The sequence below is a fragment of the Lampetra planeri genome, unplaced genomic scaffold, assembly GCF_965212315.1.
Source record: "Lampetra planeri unplaced genomic scaffold, kcLamPlan1.2.h2 scaffold_1166, whole genome shotgun sequence".
Lineage (NCBI taxonomy): Eukaryota > Metazoa > Chordata > Hyperoartia > Petromyzontiformes > Petromyzontidae > Lampetra > Lampetra planeri.
This window is the reverse complement of record NW_027613879.1, coordinates 3,695-14,810: the sequence shown is the minus strand read 5'-3', so window position 1 is coordinate 14,810 and position 11,116 is coordinate 3,695. Positions and strand designations below refer to the sequence as shown.

At 42.7% G+C, this 11,116-nt stretch overlaps 1 protein-coding gene across 1 annotated transcript; it reads left to right on the top strand.

Moving 5' to 3' along the window:
• The first annotated feature begins 5,690 nt into the window (after positions 1-5,690).
• LOC144738778 (activin receptor type-1-like) lies at positions 5,691-10,502 on the top strand. Its single transcript, XM_078621777.1, has 10 exons — positions 5,691-5,712; positions 6,143-6,214; positions 6,840-7,076; positions 7,334-7,527; positions 7,623-7,722; positions 7,806-7,952; positions 8,042-8,317; positions 8,407-8,604; positions 9,351-9,481; positions 10,356-10,502. Exons 1-10 carry the CDS (start codon positions 5,691-5,693, stop codon positions 10,500-10,502), a joined length of 1,524 nt encoding a protein of 507 aa, XP_078477903.1.
• Positions 10,503-11,116: the final 614 nt, after the last annotated feature.

Here is an 11,116-nt window from a genome sequence, read left to right as displayed (position 1 = left end):
TTCTTTTCCATGTGGAATTTCACTGTGATCAAGTCTCACATGAATGTCTGAAAGAGACTATGAAGCCAATTCAACGGAAATAAAATGAAAGCACAGCAAGGTCTGAAATGGGTTGATCCAAATAAATTAATGTACCACATCTGATGTGCTGAAGGTGACTAAAGCAAACGTCAAGACATTATGTCATCGGCTTTTTACAGCACTATATTTCACCTCCTGCCTGATGGGTCAGTAGTCTGGGGATTCAGAGTTACACTGGAAATCATAATTCCTTTTTTAAATGTACATTGGTAAATATCTGACGTTTTTCTGTTAGCATACTATAACCAAAGACATAAAAGATTGCATTGCTGCACAAATGACAGAATCAGTTTTCTTACCGTTTTGTCTGTCTTTGCTGTGGATGAGGTAGCTAACAGACCTGTACACTATGACATTAACTGGTACTGATAGACACAGTCTGCTGAGGCAGGAGATTTCCAACCCATCCTTTATATATATACAATATATAGTTTTACAAACAAAAAGTTGATCCACACTCCCTGATATGTGACATCTATCAGCTTCCAACCAGTAGTATGATTATAGAATATCATACTGACAACTGCTTGTTCTTCGGTGTGATTCTATGCAGACGACACCATTGTCCATTTCTATCTATCTGTCTGTCTGTCTGTCTGTCTGTCTGTCTGTCTGTCTGTCTGTCTGTCTGTCTGTCTGTCTGTCTGTCCATGACAACGGCTTGTAATAAATATTCTGACCCCTTGCAAACAAGTTTTCTTTTTTAAGTTGTTAGTCTGCCCTTTCTGTGTCTTTGATATTTTTGCATGCTTCTCTTACAAAACATGTATGTCATTATGACAATGTATTGATTTATGTATGCTGGGGTCACCTCACTCACTCTTTGACAATACAACTATCATTGGTAGAAAAAGAAACCTTATTTTTTTTGTTACATCAACTCGTGGCAAACAAATGCCAACAATGGTATACCAGCAAGTACTTTAAAACATTGTGTTCTATTCCCAGTAGTGTCTCACTTCCTCTTCACATGAATTATGTGCTGACTTGAGTTCAGTTGTACAATAAAAACTCTTGCAAAGGTCAGGGAAGGAACGGGTTAGCACAACTTTAGAAGCTATTAAAGGTATTGGACCACATCTGAACCAGATCACACATAATTTGAATCCTGCTGTGAATCCATCGAAAGTGAAACAGACATGCTTGTCAGTAGTGTTTTAGGTCAGTGAAATAAGGCTTCCTGGTTCCAAAAAATAGTTTTGCCTCACAAGGAAAAAATGTCAATTGTTAAAGCAATACCACAGTTCCTCCACAATAAAAGTTTGACAACAATAAGAGGCTGTTTAGAAAAAAAAAAACCTTCAGGGAAAAGTATAGTCTGGCTCTTTGAATCACCAAGATTAGTTGGGGAAAAAAACTGAAATTCTGACTGAGAAAAAGAACAACACTTTGCTGTCTTTGCTACATGACAGCAGATGTGAGAGCTTCCAGCTGTGTGTGTGTGCACGCAAACCAAAGACTGGGAGATTACAGAGCCTGAGAACAAGAAGGGGAATTTCTATGACAGACATGAAGACGAGTCTCTGAGGCTCTCGGCTGTTTTCCTGCAGCCTCTCTGGCATTTGTGAGACAGCTGTTGGCCAAGAAGCATCTTGACAGCCATTGTGCCATAACTGATGTTACATATACAAATACATATTTGAGCAGCCTGTCTGCCACCCTCAGACATGTATGCTTCTGAGGACAAACACGATTAACACTGTTTGCCCGTCACATAAATGTTTCAGTTGTATGCACTGTGTTTACTCTCATCTACGGAATATGATGCTAGTTTTTGTGTCGGTGCACCTTGAGGCCTGTCACTGTCTGGTGAAGTGTGCTGCTACGCTGTCCATATTCTTTGATTGTTGATGAGCTATTCTTTTAGTACAAGTTTTCGTTCTTGTCAGTTGAATGATGATGATGATGTTTTTTTGTACAAGTAGCGGTTACAATCCTGTGGTAGTGGGTAGAATTTAGGGGCAGGAAACAAGCAATTAGGGCGTTTAAGGCGAATATATATAAACACTGAAATATAATATATAGAGAAGTGTGTGTGTGTGTGTGTGTGTGTGTGTGTGTGTGCGTGTGTGCGTGTGTGTGTGTGCGTGCGTGCGTGCGTGCGAATACACTTTCCTCAAAGCTGCACAATGTTCTAAAGCATCTATTATCCATCAGATCGTTGGACTGCAGCAAAAACCCCAAAGATGTTTTCTTTTCCACCAAGTTCGGAGCGCGCTCCCGCAGCGCGCACTGCGCGCACGGCGCGCACAGCGGTCCACAGGGGAACAGGGAGGACGAGAGGTTCTACTAGGAACAGGAAAACCGCTACGAGAACACATTCCAGGCAGAGGCTGTGCGGGACAATACGGGGTGGGGACAAAACGCCATACTGTTTAAAATCTGTAATCTGTCCGTTTGATCAAGAACACAGACAACAACAAAAAGGCCTCAGCTTCATGGGACAGGACTTACTGGGGAACTTGTGAAGGCGGAAGGAGTTCGGTTCCAAACCGATGATCGATGCTGTCGCTGCTGGCGGATTATCAGCGCAGATTTGCACCGAGATGAGATAGACTGGGCCCGGTTCCACACCTTTTTTAACCATTATTTAATCGTTCATGGCGGACGTGTAGACAACAGTCTTGTCCATACGTTTTCCAACTTCCCAAAACGTACCCGTCCAGAAAGGTGTTTTGTTTTCGCTGAAAAGGATGTGATCTCTCTCTCTCTCTCTCTCTGGATGAAACATCTGTCGAACCGGAAAAAAAACGCGCCCTTGAAATGGAGCCTGCAAGAGTTTAAGTTTCCTCTGGACGACTGAAGTCAACTTTACAATGGGAGACGTGGTGTGTTCGACTTAAAGGACGGCGAGCAAAAGAAGGTACGAGTGTAGAGGAAGACCACCAACACCACACACACACACACACACTACAGCCACCCCACGTGCTTCCACGTGTGGCCGAACAGGTGTCAACATGTGGCCCACCTGAGCCCAAGACACTGACACGCGTCAACATGAGGAGAGAGAGCATCACACACATCACTCACATCACATCACTGCACTGCACAACAGCACATTCACTTGTTCCACTGATGGAAAAGTATTTCAAAAGTACACACCGATTTGGGGGTTTGTGTACTTGAGTTTACTTTCCATTTTTCTTCCATTTTATCAGAGGTGAAGCTTTGGCACAGACTTGTGGGCCCTGGACCATTAGGGGGGCCGAGGGCTGCAGCAGATTGCCTGTCTCCTGTGATCACCTTTATAATATATTTATAAGAATTTATGCTGTGAGGAGTTTGCAGAGACCTCACCGGTCTTTGTGCCACATTACGCTCCTGTTATTTTCACACAATCCCAATTTCCCAATTTGTAGTTCTTGATAAAATACATAAACGGTACATGAATAAATCAATAAAAAAATGAATAATCTAAAGTTACACTGACAATCCAGCATTTTGCCATCAAAGCTCACTTAGCACATATCAATCTTCTGCAGACTATAAATAGTTGTAAATTCAACAGTATAGAAACTGCTACACACCTCATAGTAACTAACCATGTCATACTATACTATTCATGTGTTTATACTTCAAATGTGACTGTCATGCAGTAGGCAACTCGTAAGAATACAACCTCCACTATGTGCCTGTGCTTTTGAGGCAAGCTCCATGATTGAAAACATGATGGTGTGAAAAGTTCAGACGTGCTGAGAAAATAGTAGATTTGGCTTATTCGCTGAACATGTTGGCCTGTTGGTCTCCTCCCAGCATTTCTGTGGCTCTCACACAAACAGATAGTTCCCCTTATTTGTCAATAGTTGATTTAGGAAATGGAGTGAGGTCTATATATACCTGTACCTGTATAAGACTAATGGATGAAAGTGAAAATCAAGTCCTTTCTTTCCCAGACGTGCATTCATTGTACATAGACACGTGACAACATGCAGACCGTAACTGAGACATAAAGCCTGACTATGCAGAACAAAGATACAATCAGTCATTCCAGACGGTCGCTGTAATAAGCGCATACAGACATTGTAAGTGATGTTGTTACAGAAGCATGAAAAGTAACACTGTTAAATGTAACTTTCCAGTCACAGAGTTCTTGGTCTTTTTTTGTTGGGGGCTGTTGGAGGTTGTTGATTGTCTTCACCATCCACCCCCGTAAGCACACGCTCATGCAGATGGAATGAAAGATCTGCCTAAGCCGTAGATGAGAGGAAGAGATGACAATTGATCTTTTTCCTCTGAGGTCACAGGGGTGTAGCTTTGGAATTCCAGTGGGCCCACAGATTAAGCAGTGGTGAGTTGTACGCTGCACGATGTAGGAAGTTCCTATTGGCTGTAAGATGAAATATAGCTTGTGGTTTCAACATGTTTTAGCTGACTTCTGGCTCTCATCTGAGTTGGACCACATATCTCAACCAGAAAGGGAAAAATTGTAGGATTGTGCTTATGCAGTGATCAAATTTCTTATAAAAAGACACAGGATGTCTCAAAGGAGTACAAATATTAACATTCATCAGTCCCCATGTTTGTTTTTGCACACACACACACACACACAAAGATTTCTGAAATGACTTCACAGTGACTTCCTGTATAGTGCTCAGATGTATGTGCCTGACAAAAACATCATCAAACCTTTGTGCAGGCGTGTGCATGCGGCACTGCCAGATGTATGAAGGTCAACTGTTGTTTGCTGTAAAAGAAATGTAAAATTGGATTTCTCACATTTGTCACACCTGGTGGCAAAACTTTATCAGAAAAATTTACAACAAGACCTTTTTTGAATAGTCAGTAAAGGAAATGTAAAAAATAAATCAATATAAAATATCCCATTAAGCCATGCTTTAAATCGTGTACTTAATTAATTGTATGTAAGTATTAATAGGAAATGATCATGTTAAATATCAACATCATTATAAAGAATTGGAGTAATATGTCATATCACTGGATTATTAATTGTGAAATATCAGTGTGTAACCAGCATATTACTGTTGTAGCTGCTGCACATTTGAGCTTGTACATAACCTATTGTACAATAATCAGTGAATCCTTTGAACCAGAGTCCCAATTAATGGACAAACAAGCAACAAATCACAGTTAAAATAAACGTATGTATACGAAGTGGTCACCAATGAAAAGAGATCACACATTAAAAGCAATTTAGTTTTACATATTTCAAGTTCAGATCAAATTTAATTTTCAACATTAATATTCAACAAAACTTGGCATCTGTTATATTCTTTACTGTATATTTGCATGAAGAAGGGCATCTTTGCACTCGCAGCTTGATGAATGAAATTCTCCCGAGACAATATAATTTCAAATTTGAAACCATACATATTAATGCAGGGCATATTACAAAATCAGTCAGTAAATTGAATCACCTTTTTACTTTTAAAGTCAGTGTACTAATGCTGGTATCAGTTTCCTCTCTGTTTTCATTTTCCATCGCCCTCTTTGTGCTTATGCTAAAACATGTTACAAGTTTAAAAAACATCACACAGAGCACCCTAGTGTCAAGTTACAGACACAAACAGTGGGCTTGGGCAGGGGGAAAGGCTGAGTCCTGTATGTGGGCCCTCCTGCTCGCGTGACCCTCTGCTCCGCAGCCTTAAACAATGAGCAGCCAGAGTCTCGCCGGTCAGCCGGGTGGGGCCACTCAATGGCAGGAAGCATTGCCATCAATATTTACTCTACAAGCAGGGTAGTTGAGGAGCCTGCAGGCCTGGAGCCGAGCACAGTGCCACACACAGCACACTTACACAAACACTCTGGAGAGTGGTCCAGCCTCCTGTCCTTAAGCCCCCTTTTCCCATCCGGGCAGAGCAATTACAACACCGGCAGACAGGCTGGGCCCTCTGGCTGTTGTTTTTGACCTCAGAGCTTCCTTTGCAGCCTCTGCTGGACTTCGAGTAGACAACACTTCTGATTCACAGCTTTTAAATTAGGACAGTTACATTATGGAGCTGGAATGGGAGAGGAATTAAATCTGTGGTTTCTAACAAATGACAAGTCTTGATAAAGAGACTACCTGCATTGTCATTTTTGTGTATTTGCTCCTGTTCCACAGAGATGGGAGGCTCTGCTCTGCTCCCAGTGGTGCTAATTGCGGTGTTGCTCTGGATCTCTGCTTGTTGTGCAGGTGAGTGAAGGGTCAGAGAGGAAGCATGTCAGTCTGTTCCATCTGATCACAGTTCCAAAATGCTTTCAATATTAAACTAAATAGATTACTTCAATATGTACAAGCACTGCAGTTCTTACTGAGGGTGCAGCTTGTAGTTCATCATGTTGGTTCTTCAGCTCAGACTGAGGACTGTACATTTAACCAATTGTACCAATGGGTAATTTGAAACAAACCCCTAGTTTTTCTACTGGTTGGTGGACCAGACTGGAGCTGGACAATAATTGTCAGCCCTTAAGTAGAATGTTGCCACCTAGTGGTGTGTCTGGGCAACATGCAGCTTGATAGCAGCCTGTTGCACTGTAAACTATTGTTTAGGGAGAATTAATGGCCTCATTTTCAAAATTTTCCCTCTAATTTGTGGAAGAGGTGTTCTTTCCTCAGCTAGGTCGGGTTGCAAGCAGAAATGACTCCCTATACTGCAAGTCTCCACTATGGACAAATACACATTGTGCAGACATTAATGTTTGTCACAGCATACATTACATCAGTGAGATCATCAGATCATGGATACAAATCTTTGTAAACAAACATGTCTGTTTTCATGTTTGTCAGTACTCTCAATATGTTTTCTTTCCCCCTCCAGACTCCAAAGATAATGGGAAGTTGCTGTGTGTATGCAAGAATGACAAAAACACATGTGTGAACGGAACGTGCAGAGGGGACGTCTGCTTCTACAGCCTGGTGACAGGACATGTGGAGAGGGGTTGTTTTTTTCATGATACCACCGGACAGCAGTGTGCCACCAACTTTGCTGGCGTCTTCATCTCCTGCTGCAATACAACGCAATGCAACGCCCTCACCACAGCACCTCCCAAAGCTAGTTAGTACAGAAAAGCATTTATTAACAATGTGTGAACGTCACATCCATGAAACCTAATGGACCAGGTCCTGGTCCAAGCTCCCCTTTCACTTCATCCCTTGTGGTCCGTTTGAGTAAATCACCACTGTGCAGCTTTGTGTGTTTGGAGTGGGTGAACATTAGCTTGGACATTTACCTTGACTCAGAAAACAACATGTTGAACAAACCCCCTCAGATTTATTTTGTTTTTAACTCTGTGTGTGTTTGTTTGTATCCAGCTATAGAGCCGACTCTGACATCCCGTCCAGAGCTGTGGATCCCTTTGTCTTTGCTGCTGTTAATTGTCATTGCCAGTTTGTGTGGCCTTGTGCTGTTCCTGTGCTTCCGCCGTACACACTGTAAACTGAAGAATTTGGAGGACCCTGAGTTTCCCATGCCCAAGGTCCCTAATGGAGATGACCCTACATACGGTGTAAGGACCGTGTGGTGCTAGTCATGATACTGTCAAAGGATTCTGTAATCTTTGAGTTATCATGCATTGGATTGTCTTTTTGCCTCTGTCTTCAGGGTATCTTTGATGAGTTTTGTACATCCGGCAGTGGCACAGGGCTGCCCTACCTGGTGCAAAGGACTATGGCCAGACAGATCTCACTAGTGGAGTGTGTTGGTGAGTCTCCCACATCTCTGCTGCTGACACATTCTGCCCTGCGTTTTCTCTGGTTTGCAGCAGCTGTTTGACTCTATTCCTAGGTAAAGGCAGGTATGGGGAGGTTTGGAGAGGTACTTGGATGGGGGAGAGTGTGGCAGTCAAGATCTTCTCCTCTCGGGATGAGCAGTCCTGGTTCAGAGAGACAGAGATCTACAATACTGTACAGCTGCGACATGACAACATTCTGGGTACGGGGAACTGTTTCAATTCAAAATTCACACGTTCATAAGCATCTGTAAACAGGAGTCACTAAAATATGTGTATTTTCTGGCTTTAGGTTTCATTGCCTCTGACATGACGTCCAAGAATTCCAGCACCCAGCTGTGGCTCGTCACCCATTTTCACGAGTTGGGCTCACTGTACGACTTCCTGCAGTACAGCAGTTTAGAACCTGAGAGCTGCCTGAGGATGTGCCTGTCTGTGGTCTGCGGCCTGGTCCACCTCCACACTGAGATCGTAAGCTCCCAGGGAAAGCCAGCTATCGCCCATCGAGACTTGAAAAGCCGAAACATCCTCGTAAAGAGGAACAGACAGTGCTGCATCGCTGACCTAGGCAAGGACAGCACTTTGCATCTGATCAGGAAGACTTCAGCTGTGTCTCTTTCCAACTTTCTAAGGTTGCGTGTGTACTCCTGCTCCCAGGTCTAGCCGTGATACACTCTCAGTCCAACGACCACCTCGATGTGGGCAACAACCCTCGCGTGGGGACTAAGCGCTACATGGCCCCCGAGGTGCTGGATGAGAGTATACGTATGGACGCCTTTGAATCCTACAAGCAGACAGACATCTGGGCTCTGGGCCTGGTTTTCTGGGAAATTTCACGCAGGACCATTGTCAACGGTAATGAGAGACAGCAACCTTGAACCATTTTGTGCCTTTGCAGTCATTTGTTGGAGTTTTTTGCACATGTTTTATCTGTTCTAACGAAACTAAAAATATCACACAGCAGAATAAGCGAATGGTTTAAGTGTTTTTGCACTCATGTCTGTCTGGCTCTGAGTATACATAAGAGCGCTTTAGTCCCGTGTCTCTCAGCACTTTGGTGTTTTCCTAGTCTGTGTCTGTCTCTACTATCCTGTCTCATGATTAGCACTGCAGTAATTATAAACAGTCTTATCTGGTGTCAGCACTCACTTGTATATAGTCCAGACGCCTGCACGCGCACTTTTAGATGGATACATGCGCACACACACGCGCTTAAACAGCCCAGATGGATACGCATACACATCCATAACGTATGGGTTTGTGTGTTCTCACACTAACAGCTGCGCACACAGCAGGCTTTGTGGTTCTCCATCCCCCAGCTTAGTCACCAGGGAGTTGATATCTTTCCTTGCTCTCTTGTTTTGTCAAATACACTTCACAAAACTTTAACTTATCTCAAAAAGTGCTATTTAAGGCCCTGTATAAGGAGAAATTATGTTCCAAAAACTTATGAGTGAAGAGCTGAAATGTATTAATGAGGTAGATAATGAGCTTCTTACAATATTTTGTACTGCAGTCCCACGTTCGGTTTCATATTTTTTTTTCCAGCGTGCTGAACCACAGAAACAGCAGTTCACTCTTTTTCAATTTGGCTGTTTAAGGGATCGTGGAGGAGTACCGTCCACCCTTCTTTGACCTGGTGCCCTCAGATCCCAGCTTTGAGGAGATGAAGAAGGTGGTCTGTGTGGACCAGCAGAGGCCCAGCTTGCACAACAGGCTTCACACCCATCCAGTAGGTCATCTCATGCCGCACACACATTTTTCACTTATGCTTAGCTTCAAAAAGCACATGTGCTCACAAATAAACTCCTATTTCGAATGCAATGTTATCTGGGTAAATGTCAAATGTCAAATCTTTCATGCTGATTTTCTGCCTGTCAAACCTGCAGCAAGTCTTCGCCTCACAGCTGAAGCAGATATGTCGGTACTGCTAAGCTGCTTGAAGCTGTTGTCCTGTGAGCGGCTGATCCCGTAGACTGCTAGAAACTCGTCTTGTGATTAGGTGGAGGATTTGAGAGTTTTGTCTAAGAGCTATTTTGGTGGAGGGAACCATCCTCTGACACCTTGGTTTTCTTTGCTCGGATCTAGGATCTGCACACGTTGACGTCTAATAATGGTCTTGTTTGACTGTAATGATTCATTATAAGACTGTCTGCACTGAAATACTGTGCAATAGCTCAGATGGTGACGCATCAGATCAGTTCCAAAGCTAGTTGTGCATAGACAGATGGCTTGCAAGTCATCAACAAAAGTTGAGACAGCAGGAGGAAATGTTTTCATTAACTTTCAAGGCTTCATTTCCTTTAATTTTTTCAGAAAAGCTGGGATTCATTGACCCCGTTAATCATGAAAAAGTGCCTCTCCAATTATTAGTATTATTATTTCGTTTTTGCTGACATCACCTGTTTTCTCTTTAGGCTAACTACTTACTGTTGAACTTGAAAAACAATCGCTGTGTTCTATGTACAACATTTGCCAGGAGAGTATAGATCAAACTGAGGCACATAAAGCACTTACAGAAACGGTGGTATACTGTGCACTGGGTGTCATGTTACGATGTATAATGATGACCAAGTGGTATTTCACATTTGTCTCTGTGTGTCCAGATTCTTTCTGCCATTGTGAAGACCATGAAGGAGTGCTGGTTCCAGAGCCCATCGGCTCGTCTCACAGCACTGCGGGTGAAGAAGACCCTCTCCAAACTGGACCATGACAGCGACTTAAGTATCGAGAAGCTGAAACGGGACATCTAGAGTGCCAGAATGAAACAGAGACTGAAAAAGCTTAAAGGGATTTTGCCCCACATTCCACCAGTGTTAGGTGCATATCATTAGCATATTTTCAGCTAATGACTCACAAGTTCAATGCATATGACTTCCAGCGGTAGTGTCTAGACTTTTTTGTGCCCGTGGCTATTTTGTTTTTAAATAGCCTAATTTTCAAACCAAGACACACTGTTCAGACAGGGTTTTTTTGTTATTATTCTGCTCTGTTGGTTAATGCCTGGATCGGACCAGAATAACAGACGAATAACAATAATTTACCGGCTGATTTTCAGAAGACCCACATTTATTCTTTATTTTAGCCAGCAACCCCCCCCCCCCACATAACATGATAACACGTGGAGAAACGTGTTACTAAACATGCTGGTCTTTACATTATGCTTCGGGTTGTTACACAACTATAGCTGGTGTAGAACCACACAGAGCACAAAGACCAAGGTTGTTGGTCACTGTCATTAGAGGAAAACATGCAATAGCACTTGTATCAAAGCTCATAACCTGTTTTCTTGACACAGTTACCATTTATAAAATGTCTTGTATTACCTGCACAGACACACTGAGTTATTTAGTTGTATAAATTCAAC